General features: G+C 47.1%; 1 protein-coding gene across 1 annotated transcript; it reads right to left on the minus strand.

Annotated features, from left to right (window-relative positions):
* Nucleotides 1–533: 533 nt before the first annotated feature.
* On the minus strand, nt 534–15,652 carry LOC120909389 (oocyte zinc finger protein XlCOF8.4-like). The gene is made up of 7 exons (XM_040321150.1): nt 15,549–15,652; nt 14,801–14,919; nt 12,596–12,784; nt 11,389–11,467; nt 9,713–9,864; nt 7,321–7,441; nt 534–4,437 (listed from the first exon to the last, which is right to left on the minus strand). Exons 2-7 carry the CDS (start codon nt 14,876–14,878, stop codon nt 3,719–3,721), a joined length of 1,338 nt encoding a protein of 445 aa, XP_040177084.1. The 5' UTR covers nt 14,879–14,919; nt 15,549–15,652; the 3' UTR covers nt 534–3,718.
* Between the last annotated feature and the right edge of the window lie 1,517 nt (nt 15,653–17,169).

Genomic DNA, 17,169 nt, shown 5'->3' on the forward strand with positions numbered 1-17,169 from the left:
GTACAATAGCTCTAGTTCGAATGCCCCCCCCCCCCCAAAGAAGGAGCCCCCTTTAAATATAGGGGTGACCCGGAGATGAGATTTCATGTTTAAAATAATCTAATAAGAGCTCCAAAACAAATATCCAGAAATTCAAAACCTTTTTATGGTGAAATAATTGCATGACAAAATGATGAACGCGTTTCGTCGAGTAAACTCGCTCTTCTTCAGGGATCCGGTTTAATTGATGAGACTCTTAGGGTGGTATAGTAACCAACAATAGTTATTAGCAATGTAAAAGTCATAGGATGCCTCAAATCTGCTTGGCATGAAGAAATTATTTTTCTGGTTACTATACTATACTTAGAATCCCATCATTTAAACCAGAGCCCTGAAGAACGGAGAGTTGTATCCCCGAAACGCGTTGGTAGTTTTGTCTTACTATCAATTTTACCACTGACTCTTACTGACTGCTAGCAGCCTGTGTTCATAGGGCACAGTGGCCATTTTGATACCTCTATTGACAGACACAAGAGCTCTCCAAGAGAGCTGGGCCAAGTTGTGGGCTCGAAACGGCAGCAGTGGTGGTTGGTTTTATCCAGGAAACCCTGCAGGCTGTTATTTTAAACCCTACAGCCTTTGTTTACTGTATGTGTGTTACCAATACAGCTTTACGAGGTTAGGTTTGGAAAGGATTAAATAGGAGTGTACATAGGGCTATTTCACTGTAAGATCCTCAGGGGTGGGTACTAGTTTCACCCACTTTGGCCCAAGAGCCATTAGAAAAACTGGCAAAAAAGGTCAGGCACGTGGCAAAAAATGCACTAGCTGTAATGTAATCTCTTTAGCTACCTGGGTCCTATAATTTACCTATACCTGAAATAATGAACCAAAACGGTTAGCTCCTGAGGGGTGGGGAATGTTTGTATTGTCCATATTGAGTCAGCAGACTTGGGGACTCTAATCTCCTTATTGGGGTAGAGTGCTGGAACCAATGATACTGGTAGGCCCTTGCAATGGCCACTAAAGGTGAGCAGACCTATAAATTCTAGAGCTATGTTTTCCGCCCTGGTAAGGACATTACAGTCTCCTCAGGGGCAGGGACTCAAATCTCTGGTCTCAGTATGTGACAGCTAGAATACCTGTGAAATGGACAAGTGTAAGCTCCTAGGAGGCAGGGACTGTCTAAGTCTGCTTACCTAGTCATGGTTGACAAGCTGACCTGAAAAGTCTGTCGTCAATATCCTACAGCTGGACAACCTGATGTAGAGACATTAAGCTCTTCAGGGGTGGGGGCTTATATGAATGGCAACAATCATAGGACACCATGGATACCTACCAGCAGGTCTGCTCACCTAATAGTGGCAGGTCTACAGACCTAGGAACTCTAGTGCCAACATATTACATCTGGAGTACCCTCCTGAAGTATCCTAGGTAAAGTCATTACAGTCTCCTCAGGGGCAGGGACTCAAATCTCTGACAGCTAGAATACCTGTGAAATGGACAAGTGCAAGCTCCTAGGAGGCAGGGACTGACCAAGTCTGCTTACCTAGTCATGGTTGACAAGCTGACCTGAAAAGTCTGTCGTCAATATCCTACAGCTGGACAACCTGATGTAGAGACATTAAGCTCTTCAGGGGTGGGGGCTTATATGAATAGCAATAATCATAGGACACCATGGATACCTACCAGCAGGTCTGCTCACCTAATAGTGGCAGGTCTACAGACCTAGGAACTCTAGTGCCAACATATTACATCTGGAGTACCCTCCTGAAGTATCCTAGGTAAAGACATTACAAGATCCTCAGGGGCGGGAACTCAAATCTCTGGTCCAAGTATGTGACAGCTAGAATACCTGGGAAAGGGACAAGTGTAAGCTCCTAGGAGGCAGGGACTGACCAAGTCTGCTCACCTAGTCATGGTTCATGAGAAGTCTACTGACAATATCTTACAGCTGAACTACCTGAGGTAGGGGCATGAGCTCCTCAGGGGTTGATGTGAAAGGTAACAATCATAGGGCACCATGCATACCTACCAACAGGTCTGCTCAACCAACAGTGGCAATTTTACAGACCTAGGAACTCTAGTGCCAACATATTACATCTGGAGTACCCTCCTGAAGTTTCCTAGGTAAGGTCACATTACAGTCTCCTCAGGGGCAGGGACTCAAGTCTCTGACAGCTAAAATACCTGTGAAATGGTAAGTGTAAGCTCCTAGGAGGCAGGGACTGACCAAGTCTGCTCAGCTAGTCATAGTTGGCAAGCTGACCTGAGAAGTCTACTGACAATATCTTACAGCTGGTCTACCTGAAGTGGGGACAATAAGCTCCTCACAGGCGGGGGCTTATGTGAATAATAACAATCATATGGGCACCATGCATACCTACCAGCAGGTCTTCTCACCTAACAGTTGCAGGTCAGCAGACCTAGGAACTCTAGTGCCAATATCTTACATCTGGAGTACCCCAAGGGGGAGCATTGCATTGCAAGCTTCTCGGGGGCAAGGACTTACCTGAATTGTTATGGGACATAACTGCTGTAGTAGGTAAGAAAACCTTGGAACTCTAATGGAAGGAGCTTGCTGTTGGAGTACCTGAGGTGAGACTAGTACAGTGTATGCTTTTCGAGGGCAGGGACAGATGGGAATGGTTACGACAATGGGACATAAGAGCCACGGTAGATGAGGAAACCATGGTACTCAAAAGGCAAGATCTCACTATTAGAGTACCTGACGTGAGGACAGTATAATGCACTCCTCTCAGGGGTAGTGACCGGTTGGTTGGGACCAAGGAACATACCAGCAATTTTAGGTAAGCAAACCATGGAACATTGGTGCCAACATCTTACAGCTAGCGTACACAAAGTAGAAATATGATATTGTAAGCTCCTCAGGGGAAGGAACTAATGTAAATAATTTTGACCATGGTCCATAGAAGACTTGGTGGTGCCAAGATCTTAAGTTTGCTGCTCGAAGCTTCTACAGGTCTTGTTTTAATATCAACAGCTGGGAGTGCAGGCAAGGACGGAGCTTGTGCCAGCTCCATGGATACCAGTACAAAGAGAGAAGAGATCTATAAACCACACATCACTAGAAAAGATTCCCCCTCCCCCAGAGTCCATACTAGGCCCTTCAAATTAAAAAAGGAAACGGCATAGGGTCCCCTCGAAAGTCTATACCAGACCCTTATCTGAGCATACGGTCTGGCAGGTCAGGAAAGGGGAGGGGATGAGCGAGCGCTCCCCAAACCATACCAGGCCACATGCCCTCAATATGGGAGAGGTGGGTACCTTGTCCCCACATTGAAGGGGACAAGGGTCCCCTGCCAACAACCCTGGACTGTGGTTGTTGGGGTCTGCGGGCAGGGGGCTTATCAGAATCAGAAAGTGTGTAAAAGTAAAAACCGCCTCAAACTGGGCTTTATGCAAGACACGCCCAAACGCGTTTCGTCATGGGGGATTATTAAGTCATATGGGTGGGGTGAAATACGTTGGGGTGGCCTGCATGGAGCCCGGGCTGGGGCTGTTTTCACTTTCCACACACAAGGTTTTGTAGTGATGTGCAGCTTATAGGACTCTTCTCACTTTGTATTGGTTAAATGTTATCCCTCAGGGGTGGGGACTTGGTCAAGATTTCACTGTTGGAGTCCCCCAAGAAGAAATAGGAGTTGGAATGGGGAGTCAACATCCGTAATGTCCAACCAAAATCAAACTGATTGTTTCCCATCAGTCCACCGTGGTGCTACAGGCAAGGCTGGTCCCCCATGTGAGTCCTCTGGTGTTTGGCCAAATAAGAGTTAGTGGTGAAGCACTTGCCGCACTGGGGGCACGAATACGGTTTGTTCCCCCGATGGCACGTCTGGTGTAGCAGCAGATAAGACCTCTGGGAAAAGCTTTTGCCGCAGTCCGAGCAGGAGAACGGTTTTACACCGGTGTGAATGCGCTGGTGCATGCAGAGGCTGGCGTTGCGCGCAAAGCACTTCCCACACTCGGAGCAGGAAAAGGGCTTCTCGCCCGTGTGGCAGCGCTCGTGCAAGGTGAGGTACGACTTCTGCGTGAAGCACTTGCCGCAGTCCTCGCAGGAGTATGGCTTTTCCCCCGTGTGCGTGATCCGGTGCCGGACCAGGTGCGAGTTGTACGCAAAGCATTTGCCGCACTCGGGGCAGACGTACTGCTTCTTGCCCAGGTGGAACTTCTGGTGCGAGACGAGGTGGGACTTGCACAGGAAAGAATCGCCGCAGTCCGTGCAGATGTAGATCTGGTCCCCGCCCCGGCCGATGCTTGGCAACATAGTGTCGGGAGGGCTGGTGAAGTAACCGGTGTGTCCGGGGACCGAAAACGAGTCGGATTTACATTGGATGGGCCCAACGTTCGATCCTCTGGTGTCTTCAGCAAAGTGTTCATCTGTTTCAAAGCCGTGAGGGGAGACAGGCTCACCATCTGGGAAGTTTCCGTACTCACCTGGGGGACATAAAGTCAGTCTTAAAGGGAGAATATAATTATCCACTTAAAGACCACCCACTGTATATATACGTCGGCACTTTAAAGATGGATATATCGGTAATGGCGGCAGCTGCTGCCATAACCAAGGTATCCATCTTTTCAGCAGGCGGTCACTGCTATCGGCGGCGAGAGAGGCCCCCCCCCTCCTGCGCCCTCCGCCGCTTACCGGGGCCGTCGGTAGCGAAGGAGGCGATCGGGTCATTCTCCTTCCTGGGTATGGGTACGAGTGAGGGCAAGATGGCCCCCACCCGTCTCCATACCATAGTAGGGCGGAAGCGACGTCAAAACGCCAACTCCGCCCATATCTCTTAAAATTATAATTTTTTTTTTTTATTGCATTTAAGTCCAAATATGAGATCTGATGTCTTTTTGACCCCAGATCCCATATTTAAGAGGACCTCTCATGTTTTTTTCTATTACAAAAGGGATGTTTACATTCCTTGTAATAGGAATAAAAGTGACCCAAATTTTATTTTAAAGCGCCCCGTCCCAAGGAGCTCGAGCGCAGAAGCATACGCGAGTAGCGCCCGCATATGTAAACGGTGTTCAAACCACACATGTGAGGTATCCTGGCGATCGCTAGAGCGAGAGCAATAATTCTATCCCTGGATCTCCTCTGTAACTCAAAACAAGCAACCTGTAGATTTTTTTAAACGTCGCCTATGAAGATTTTTAAGGGTAAAACTTTGACGCCATTCAACGAGCGAGCGCAATTTTGAAGCGTGACATGTTGGGTATCAATTTACTCGGCGTAACATTATCTTTCACAATATAAAAAAAATTGGGCTAACTTTACTGTTGTCTTATTTTTTAATAAAAAAAAAAAAAAGTTTGTTTCCAAAAAAAAGTGCGCTTGCAAGACCGCTGTGCATATACTGTGTGATAAAAAGTATTGCAAAGACCGCCATTTTATTCTCTAGGGTGTTAGAATTTTTTTTTATATAATGTTTGGGGGTTCTAAATAATTTTCTAGCAAAAAAAAATGTTTTTAAAGTTGTAAACACAGAGTCTGAAAAATAGGCTTGGTCCTTAAGTGGTTAAGGCCTATACTCACACTTTTACAGGTAAAAATCTATATTTTTTTGCTAGAAAATTACTTCAAACCCCCAAACACCGTTTACATATTTGGGCGTGACCAATGTATGCGTTTGAGCACGGGGGTGGGGTCGCTTAGAGAATTTGTTTTTATTAATATTTTATTACATTTTTTATATTTACACTTTCCCTTAAAAAAAATTTTCTAATATTACTTTTATTGCTGTCAGAAGAAATGTAAACATCTTTTCTGACAACAATAAAGCATGACAGGTCATCTTTATGGAGAGATCTGGGATCGATAAGACCCCACATCTTTCTTCCAGGCTGGAAAGCATGAGATCGAAAAAAAAAAATATATATTATTTTCTTACATTTTTTACACTGTCCCTTTAATTTTTTTTTTATTATTTTATGTTTACAATGTCCCTTTAATTTTTTGTTTTTTATTATTTTATGTTTACACTGTCCCTTTTTTTTTTATTATTATTATTATTATTATTACTGTCTGAAGAAATTAAAACATCCCTTCCCTCAACAATAAAGCATGACAGGTCCTCTTTATGAAGAGATGTGGGGTCAATAGGACCCCACGTCTCCTCTACGATAAAAAGCATCAGCTCATTAAAAAAAAAAACATTATTTTCCTACATTTTTTATGTTTACACTGTCTCTTTAATTTATTTTAAATTATTATTATTATTACTATTTTTTTTTTGCTGTCAGAAGAAATGTAAATATCTCTTCTGACAACAATAAAGCATGATGGGCCGTCTTTATGGAGAGATCTACGATGGAAAGCATCAGATTAAAAAAAAAAAAAAAAAAAAAAGCATTATTATTTTTCAAAATTTTTTTATGTTTACACTGTCTCTTCAATTTATTATCAATTATTATTACTACTTTTTTGCTGTCAGAAGAAATGTAAACATCTCTTCTGACAACAATAAAGCATGACAGGTCCTCTTTATGGAGAGATCTGGGGTCAATAAGACCCCACATGTCTCCTCTACGATAGAAAGCATCAGATCAATAAAAAAAAAGCATTATTATTTTCCTAAATTTTTTATGTTTACACTGTCTCTTTAATTTATTTATTTTTTAATTATTATTACTACTTTTTTTTAGCTGTCAGAAGAAGTGTAAACATCACTTCTGACAACAATAAAGCATAATGGGTCCTCTTTATGGAGAGATCTGGGGTCAAAAAGACCCCACATGTCTCCTCTACAATGGAAAGCATCAGATAAAAAAAAAAAAATGTTTACACTTCCTGTGACCCGGAAGTGACATCATAACGTCTCTTCGGACATCCTAGGCCATAGAGATGAGCGGAGGCCATATTTCCTCTGCTAATCTCTATAGCCAGCCGCCCCCAATACCGGATCGGTTCCCCCGGCTTCCCGATGAGCCAGGTATGTTGTTTGTTGTGTACTACAACTACAAGTTGTGTAGTAAAATAATTTTTTAATTATTATTACTACTTTTTTTGCTGTCAGAAGAAATGTAAACATCTCTTCTGACAACAATAAAGCATGACAGGTCCTCTTTATGGAGAGATCTGGGGTCAATAAAACCCCACATGTCTCCTCTACAATAGAAAGCATCAGATAAAAAAAAAAAAATGTTTACACTTCCTGTGACCCGGAAGTGACATCATAACGTCTCTTTGGACATCCTAGGCCATAGAGATGAGCGGAGGCCATATTTCCTCTGCTAATCTCTATGGCCAGCCGCCCCCAACACCGGATCGGTTCCCCCGGCCTCCCGATGAGCCAGGTATGTTGTTTGTTGTGTATTACTAACCTGTGCTGATCTCTGGAGGGATTTCCTCCTCTTTACACCGATCATCCCCCATCACATTCGGCTCCTCAGCACTGTCAATCTGGGTTACGATAAAAGTCTTGACTTCTTGCATGTCTTCAGCCTACGGTCACATTAATAAATACGGCTTTCACGTTTCTAAGCAAGCTTCCAAAGACCAATACTTAGAAGTATCCATGGACAGTTCTTATTGATTGGGCTCACGTGATGAGACTAGGATAGGCTAAGGCAGTGATGGTGAACCTTGGCACCCCAGATGTTTGGGAACTACATTTCCCATGATGCTCCACTATACTGCAGAGTGCATGAGCATCATGGTAAATGTAGTTCCAAAACATCTGGGGTGCCAAGGTTCACCATCGCTGGGCTAAGGGATCTCCAAACTACGGCCCTCCAGCTGTTATGGTACTACACGCCCCATGAGGCATTGTAAAGCTCTGACACTCACAGACATGACGAGGAATGGATGGGAATTGTAGCGTCAGGGAAGTACTGCCCGCTCCCATAGATGCGTGCCTATGCGCATGCGCGAACCACAGATCTTGCACGCACCTATGCGCACGCGCGAATCACGCCCTTTGCGTGCGCATGCCTGCGCGTTAGACGCACCTTTGGCGCCCAACAGCCTATAAAAGACGCTCTAGGAATGCTGCACCTTGCGGCTTGATCTGCGTCTGTTCCTTGTGTTCCTTTGTGAAGCATTCTGTTCCTGTGTATGACCCGGCTTCCTGACCTTGCTTCTATCTCCAGTCCTGACTTCGGCTTGTTGACCCTGCTCAGTTCTCTGCCCGATTACCTGTTGCCAAAGACCCAGCCTGGACTCTGACTATTCTCCTGCCTATCGTTTATGCTGTTACCCTGATGTGTATGACCCGGCTTGTCTGACTCCGCTGTTCTGCATCCACGGCTCTGCTGACCTGCACCCGCTGCCCTGCATCCACGGCTCTGCTGATCTGCACCCGCTGCTCTGCTGACCTGCACCCGCTGCTCTGCTGACCTGCATCCACGGCTCTGCTGACCTGCACCCGCTGCTCTGCATCTGCTGTTCTGCTGACCTGCACCCGTTGTCCTGCTGATCTGCACCCGCTGCTCTGCTGACCTGCATCCACGGCTCTGCTGACCTGCATCTGCTGTTCTGCTGACCTGCACCCGCTGCTCTGCATCTGCTGTTCTGCTGACCTGCACCTGTTGTCCTGCTGATCTGCACCCGCTGCTCTGCTGACCTGCATCTGCTGTTCTGCTGACCTGCACCCGCTGCTCTGCTGACCTGCATCCACGGCTCTGCTGACCTGCATCCACGGCTCTGCTCCCACTGCTCTTCATCTGCTGTTCTGCTGACCTGCACCCGTTGTCCTGCTGATCTGCACCCGCTACTCTGCTGACCTGCATCCACGGCTCTGCTGACCTGCATCTGCTGTTCTGCTGACCTGCACCCGCTGCTCTGCATCTGCTGTTCTGCTGACCTGCACCCGTTGTCCTGCTGATCTGCACCCGCTGCTCTGCTGACCTGCATCTGCTGTTCTGCTGACCTGCACCCGCTGCTCTGCTGACCTAAATCCACGGCTCTGCTGACCTGCATCTGCTGACCTGCACCCGTTGTCCTGCTGATCTGCACCCGCTGCTCTGCTGTCCTGCATCCACGGCTCTGCTGACCTGCATCCGCTAGCCGGCCGACCTGCATCCCCTGCTTCCTGCCCAGCGGTTCCAGCTTCACCAGCAGCAAGGACCAGTACAGGCACCTTTACCTCACCGTGCTCTTACCACCACTGCCTTCATTCCAGTGGTCTCCGAGCCGGGGTTGTATGGGAGGTCTCCCTCCACGCATCAGGCTCACACCTAAGGTACGTAACATGTATTTCCTGAACAACTGGAGGCTGGATGGTTTGGGGACCTTGAACCCTTTGAAATGATTGACTTCAGATGTTTCAGCTGCGCCCATCAATCATGCACATAGACACGCAACCTCCGTTGACAACCACTGGTGATAGTACAGGCTGTGGACCATTGGGAGAACGTGGAGTGCCAATTTCACGCCGGGCTCAAAAGTATTTGACCCCCCGCTGATTTTGTACGTTTGCCCACCGACAAAGAAATGATCAGTCTATAATTTTATGTCCTGTTACTTTACCAGGGGTTCTGAGCCGGAGGTGTAAGAGAAGCTGTTCTCATCACTTAAGGCTCCTCCACCAGATACACGGACACACATATTCCCACAGACACACCAAAATCTTTAGAAACTCTTCCCAAACAACAGGGGCCCTAAAGCCACAAAGGGGCCCCAACTCCATATTGATGACAATTTAAAATGGTTCCAACAAGTTATTATAGATTTGATGCTCAGGCACTCACATACTTTTCACCATCAACATCTTACCGTCTGATCAACTAAAACATCTCTAGGAATCGGAGTAGATTTTTCTGGGATCGTGTGATCCTCCTGAGGGATCTCCTGATGTTCCAGTGTGGAGTCCCGGGAATACAGAGGACGGGGACATCTCTCTGGTGAGTTCTCATCACTGGATCCATCTGTAGGAAACACACACTGACTGAATACATTGGGCCGGATCCAGATACATTGGAGTATCTATTGGCGGGGCGTAACGTATCTCAGATACGTTACGCCGCCGCAAAATAGGGCGCAAGTTCCGCATTCAGAAAGAACTTGCGCCCTAAGTTACGGCGGCGTAACGTATGAGGTCCGGCGTAAGACCGCCTAATTCAAATGTGGATGATGTTGGCGTGTTTTATTTAAATTCACTGTGACCCCACGTATTTGACGTATTTTACGAACGGCGCATGCGCCGTTCGTGAAAAAATCACAGTGCGCATGCTCGAAATTACGCCGCAAATCGTCAATGCTTTAGACGTGAACGTAACTTACGTACAGCCCTATTCGCGAATGACTTACGCAAACGACGTAAATTTTTTTTAAATTAGACGCGGGAACGACGTCCATACTTAACATAGGATACCCCTCATATAGCAGGGGTAACTTTACGCCGGAAAAAGCCTTACGTAAACAACGTTAAAAAAAGGCGCCGGGCGGACGTACGTTTCTGAATCGGCGCAACTACCTAATTTGCATATTCCTTGAGGAAATCTACGGAAGCGCCACCTAGCGGCCAGCGTAAATATGCAGCCTAAGATACGACGGTGTAAGAGCCTTACGCCGGCCGTATCTTAGTAAAATTCTGGCGTATCTTGTTTTCTGAATACAGAAAGAAGATACGCCGGCGCTTCGTAGCACTTACACAGCGTATCAATAGATACGCCAACGTAAAGGCTATCTGAATCCAGGCCACTGTTTCTATGTGTTTATCAGATGAGGGGGGGGGGGGGGATCTAGGTGGACCATCCATACTGTTCTCTCCTTTGGCCCCTTTCACACTGGGGCGGGAGGTGCGCTGACGGTATATTTTTAGCGGCGATATACCGTCGGAATTCCTGTGGTATTTGGCTGCTAGCGGGGCGGTTTTACCCCCCGCTAGCGACCGAAAGCCGGCGGTATAGCCGCGGTTTCCCATTGATTTCAATGGGAAAGAGGGGTAAACACACCGTTCTTCTCACCGCTCCAAAGATGCTGCTAGCAGGACTTTTGGCGCAGTCCTGCTAGTGCACCGCTCTAGAGGGCTTTCACACTGGGGAAACAGCAGTTGCTGTTTAGGGTCAGTTTGCAGACGCTATTTATAGCACAATAGCGCCTACAAACCATTCCAATGTGAAAGGGGTCTGAAGGCCTGCAATGCGCCTCTGCAAAGGCGCATTGCCGGCGGCATAGCCGCGGTTTCCCATTGCTTTCAATGGGAAGGAGAGGTAAACACACCGCTCCGAAGATGCTGCTAGCAGGACTTTTGGTGCGGTCCCGCTAGTGCACCGCTCCAATGTGAAAGCCCTCGGGGCTTTCACACTGGAGACACAGCAGCCGCTGTTTAGGGTCAGTTTGCAGGCGCTATTTTTAGTGCAATATCGCCTGCAAACCGCCCCAGTGTGAAAGGGGACTAACAAGTATAAAAATAAGTTCTTGGGAATACAATCGTGGAGATAACTTACCGCTCACTTGAAGCCTTTGAGATTTCTCCACCTTGACGTCTTTGTAGAAATGTGTGTCTTCTTCCAAATAGTCAAATTCCTGCATGGAGAAAGAAACATTGTTAACCACTTAAGTCCCGGACCTTTAGGCAGCTAAATGCCCAGGCCAGGTTTTGTGATTTGGCACTGCGTCGCTTTAACAGACAATTGCGCGGTCGTGCGACGTGGCTCCCAAACAAAATTGGCGTCCTTTTTCCCCCACAAATAGAGCTTTCTTTTGGTGGTATTTGATCACCTCTGCGGTTTTTATTTTTTTCACTATAAACAAAAATAGAGCGACAATTTTGAAAAAAATTCAATATTTTTTACTTTTTTCTATAATAAATAGCCCCCAAAAACATATATAAAAATTTTTTTTCCCTCAGTTTAGGCCGATACGTATTCTTCTACCTATTTTTGGTAAAAAAAAAAAAAAATCGCAATAAGCGTTTATCGATTGGTTTGCGCAAAATTTATAGCGTTTACAAAATAGGGGATATTTTTATTGCATTTTTATTAATTTTTTTTTTTTTTACTACTAATGGCGGCGATCAGCGATTTTTTTCGTGACCGCGACATTATGGCGGACACTTCGGACAATTTTGACACATTTTTGGGACCATTGTCATTTTCCCACAGCAAAAAATGCATTTAAATTGCATTGTTTATTGTGAAAATGACAGTTGCAGTTTGGGAGTTAACCACAGGGGGCGCTGTAGGAGTTAGGGTTCACCTAGTGTGTGTTTACAACTGTAGGGGGGTGTGGCTGTAGGTCTGACGTCATCGATCGAGTCTCCCTATAAAGGGGATCACTCGATCGATGCGCCGCCACAGTGAAGCACGGGGAAGCCGTGTTTACATACGACTTTCCCCGTTCTTCAGCTCCGGAGAGCGATCGCGAGGGGGCGGCTATAAACGAATAGCCGCGCCGTCGTCCCGGATCGCTCCCCGAGGTAAGCCGCCCGCCACACGCAGCGGAGGGGGTCCCGATCGGACCCCCGACCCGCGGAAAGGCAAGGACGTATATATATACGCCCATCTGCCTGTCCGTGCCATTTTGCGGACGTAAATAGTCGTGCGGCGGGCGTTAAGTGGTTATAGAAACTCGACACACAATGATACAGTCACCATCCAGACACATCCCTTGTCTGTTACTGGATAATGTCCCAGAATTCCCGGCACCGCTCACCTCTCCTGTCAGCAGCTCGATGATCTTGCTGGTCAGTTGAAGGATCTTTTTGTCGTTGATCTTCCCAGGTGCCAGGGAGAGAGGTGGAGGCTCCAAGTTGAGGCTCCGGCTCCGACTCCATCTTCCAGACACAAAGGGGTGGCTGTTGGGTGTCACCTGGTCACCAGACTTCCTCAGTGGAACATAATCCTGATATGTATTGAAATAGATGAATAAGTTGTGAGCTGTGAAAGTCGTGCCCAAAAAAAGAGTAGAGAGCATAACGATTTGTCACCAGTATTGTGATCTTGCAGCGGACCTTTAACCCATTACAGACCTACCATGTCCTGTTCAGCACTATGTCTCTGTGTGGGGGCAGCCATCTTGGCTTTGCTTTCCTGTGTCACAGATGCTCCCCTCACCTCTCCGGTCAGCTCTGTGTTTTATTAATAGAGATAAGAGTGATGTCATGTGACCTCCCAGAATCCTCCTCACCTCTCCGGTCAGCTCTGTGTTTTATTAATAGAGATAAGAGTGATGTCATGTGACCTCCCAGAATCCTCCTCATCTCTCCGGTCAGGTCTGTGTTTTATTAATAGAGATAAGAGTGATGTCATGTGACCTCCCAGAATCCTCCTCACCTCTCCGGTCAGCTCTGTTTTATTAACCACTTCAATACCAGGCACTTACGCACCTTCTTGCCCAGGCCAATTTTCAGCTTTCAGCGATGTCACAATTTGAATGACAATTGCGCGGTCATGCTACACTGTACCCAAACTATCTATCATTTTGTTCCCACAAATAAAGCTTTTCTTTTGGTGGTATTTGATCATCTCTGCGATTTTTACTTTTTGTGCAACAAATAAAAAAAGAACGAAAATTTAGATTTTTTTTTAGGTTTTTCTTTGTTTCTGTTATTTTATTTTTTTGTACCCAAGTACGTTTTCTTCTTTAATGACAGGCTCTGATATAGCTGCACTGATAAGGCAGCACAAATGACGTGGCACCAATGAGGTGGCACTGGTATGCGGCACTGATGGGCACTCATAGGTGGCACTGATGGGTACTTATGGGTGGCACTGATGATACTGATGGGTGGCATTGCTGGGGATCACATTTTTTTATTGTCCATAATGTTGCCAGTCAGTGCCCATTTGTGGGCACTGGCATCTATTTTTCCTTTTTTTTTATATGTAGATGGCCATGGGGTACATACCTGGCCATCCACATGTTGCCCCCATCCCTGGTGGTCCAGGTGGCTTCCCTGGTGGTCCAGTGTGGGCATCCGAAGGGGGGGGCTGCACTAATAAACAATCAGCGCAACCCCCCCCCCCCCCCCGACAGGAGAGCCGCCGATTGGCTCTCCTCTACTCGCATCTGTCAGACGCGAGTGAGGAAAATCCGGTCAACGGCTCTTCCTGTTTACATCGTGATCAGCCGCGATTGGACACGGCTGATCATGTGATAAAGAGCCTCAGTCAGAGGCTCTTTAATGAGATCGGGGTAGGGATGTGTCAGACTGACACACCGCACCACCGATCGCCGCAATGCGCGTCACCCCGGGAGCGCGGCGGCTGTTATCCTGCTGGACATCATATGACGTCCAGTCAGGATAACGAAACCACTTCCCGGAAGGTCAATCTGCTATTGACCGGGCGGGAAATGGTTAATAGAGATAAAAGTGATGTCATGTGACCTCCCAGAATCCTCCTCACCTCTCCGGTCAGGTCTGTGTTTTATTAATAGAGATAAGAGTGATGTCATGTGACTTCCCAGAATCCTCCTCACCTCTCCGGTCAGGATTGTGTTTTATTAATAGAGATAAGAGGGATGTCATGTGACCTCCCAGAATCCTCCTCACCTCTCCAGTCAGGTCTGTGTTTTATTAATAGAGATAAGAGTGATGTCATGTGACCTCCCAGAATCCTCCTCACCTCTCCGGTCAGGTCTGTGTTTTATTAATAGAGATAAGAGTGATGTCATGTGACCTCCCAGAATCCTCCTCACCTCTCCAGTCAGGTCTGTGTTTTATTAATAGAGATAAGAGTGATGTCATGTGAACTCCCAGAATCCTCCTCACCACTCCGGCCAGCTCTGTGTTTTATTAATAGAGATAAGAGTGATGTCATGTGACCTCCCAGAATCCTCCTCACCACTCCATTCAGGTCTGTGTTTTATTAAGAGAGATAAGAGTGATGTCATGTGACCTCCCAGAATCCTCCTCACCTCTCCGGTCAGCAGGTAGATGATCTCCAGGGTAAGGTTTAGGATCCTCTTCGTTAGATGACGCTTCTTGTTGTCCATGATGAGCTGCAGCGCTCCTCTGAGGTTCTGACTGGAGGTCCCTGCCAACAGACAGAAATTGGTTTGGGTTAGCTGGGTGACGAGTCTAGAAGATTGGACCTGGCGTTCCCCAAATTCCGATCTCACATTCCCACTGGAAGGAAACGACTATGGTAGGAGCTTGCTGGATTTGCCAGACCAGTTTAAGATGTTAGGCGGCCTCAGTCAGCACTACTTCACTAAACCCGCCCCAACGCGTTTCGTCCTCCCCGCCAGGACTTAGTCATAGAGGTCTTTGCTAATCATAGAGGAGCTTTCTGATACTGAGCAGAGGACCCCAGCGCCGCAAGCTCTAAGCACCAACTTCTAGGCTGATGAGCTGCGGATTATTGGTCAGCACACCATCCTGGACTCCTGTGAGTCGAATTCCTAGCTCCGCCCACCTGCCGTGTCCCTAACGACAGGACGTCGCCCTCCTGCCTGAATTTCACACGTATGTAGGGAAAAGATATAGACGTACAGAGGGCATTTACCCCTCCCCCACCACCCCAATGTCCACCCATAACTAAAGCCTAGGTTCTGGGTGGAGGAACCCTATAAAATGCTGGTAAGGGTGGCTGTGGCTTCTCTATTCATAAGCCCAGCCATGGGAAAGGTGTCAGAGTCCGTGGGTCTCCTCCAGCGGCCATACCTGTCCCTCCTGCGACTGTCTGCCCCAGTCTCTGCTCCCCAAGACCTGCCAGTATCCCCTCAACAAGGCTACACAGTGCTGCACATGCGCACTTCTCTTCTGGCTTCCTGTACCTCAATGCGCATGCTCTGACGTTCCTCTGCGCGCATGCTCAGACGTACCTGTGCACACTGAGCGCGATTATTGGTTATTTCAGACACGCCCACCCATATTTCCTTCCCACTGACGTCTCCATGAAGCGCTCAGCCCCGCCTTCCCCTAAAGGCACGCAGCGCAGACGGGGATGTCTCCGCCAGCGCAGCCATGTTTGAGAAGCTCACCCCTCCGTCACAATGGCTTCCGGTCTCCAACATGGCTCCCTGCAGCGCTACATTTCTGAAGACACTTTTGTGTAGTTGTTTTAAGAAGGAGATAATTAAGCTGGTATTCAGTCATGTGACATCCACAGGCAGGGGAATAGTAAGAAGAACATAACAGGGACAGGACCCATGATTGATTAGCAGTGTAGGTGAATGACCAGCACCCTTTAGAGGTAGGAGGAAGGAGCAGTGTGGGCCTGTGTACCTGTATCCAGGCCACACCAGGATTGCATGTCTTCTATGGTTCCCTCAATACCAGCCTGACCCTCCTCAGGTATGCAATATGACACTGTCTGAGCTTCAGGACTACATAGAACATTCTGTGCCCTTTAACCCTGCCAGCTCAGTTCACCAGCCAGTGCCATTGACAGCCTGATTAGGGATTGCAGCAGGTGTGCAGCGGAGGAACGACTTTTCGTAAGATGAAAGACCCCTTGCATGCAGAATAGTTCAACTTTATCAAAACCCTCTTGTGTTTTATTGTATTGTAATCGTATCGTCTCCCTTTTTATATTGTAAAGCGCCAAGCAAACTGTTGGCGCCATATAAACCCTGAATAATAATAATCTTCTATAGGTTTATTTTTTATTAAGACTTTAGAGGTGATTGTATAAAATGTGATGTGTATATTAGATGGAGGAATTTCCTATAAATACAATATATTCTCTCCTTAGAAATTACACTGAAGCTTCCCCCTCCCGGTGCTGAACCTGGTTAGATGGACGCCAGGCGTAATCACGTGACCCGGAGCGTATTAGACCTGACCCTGGAGATCGTCTACCTGCTGACCGGAGAGGTGAGGAGGATTCTGGGAGGTCACATGACATCACTCTTATCTCTATTAATAAAACACAGACCTGACCAGAGAGGTGAGGAGGATTCTGGGAGGTCACATGACATCACTCTTATTAATATTAATGAAACACAGAGCTGACCGGAGAGGTGAGGAGGATTCTGGGGGGTCACATGACATCACTCTCATCTCTATTAATAAAACACAGAGCTGACCGGAGAGGTGAGGGGAATTCTGGGAGGTCACATGACATCACTCTTATCTCTATTAATAAAACACAGACCTGACCGGAGAGGTGAGGAGGATTCTGGGAGGTCACATGACATCACTGTCTTACTTATCCTAGGATTATGGACCCATAAAAAAGGAAACCAGTGAGTGGCCCCCTCGCTTGATGATGTCTGAGAAAAACAACAACAAGAAGATCCTGGAAGTCACCAACAAGATCATTGAGCTGCTGACAGGAGAG

This window comes from Rana temporaria, chromosome 8 (assembly GCF_905171775.1).
Source record: "Rana temporaria chromosome 8, aRanTem1.1, whole genome shotgun sequence".
Classification (NCBI taxonomy): Eukaryota; Metazoa; Chordata; class Amphibia; order Anura; family Ranidae; genus Rana; species Rana temporaria.

Bases quoted from the DNA above. Each gene is read 5' to 3' on its own strand.
- LOC120909389 (XM_040321150.1), bottom strand. From the start codon at position 14,878: ATGGACAACAAGAAGCGTCATCTAACGAAGAGGATCCTAAACCTTACC. The intron at 12,785-14,800 runs GTGAGGAGGATT...AATACATATCAG, and splicing joins TCTACCTGCTGACCGGAGAG to GATTATGTTCCACTGAGGAA. The intron at 9,865-11,388 runs GTAAGTTATCTC...TGTTTCCTACAG, and splicing joins TCAAAGGCTTCAAGTGAGCG to ATGGATCCAGTGATGAGAAC.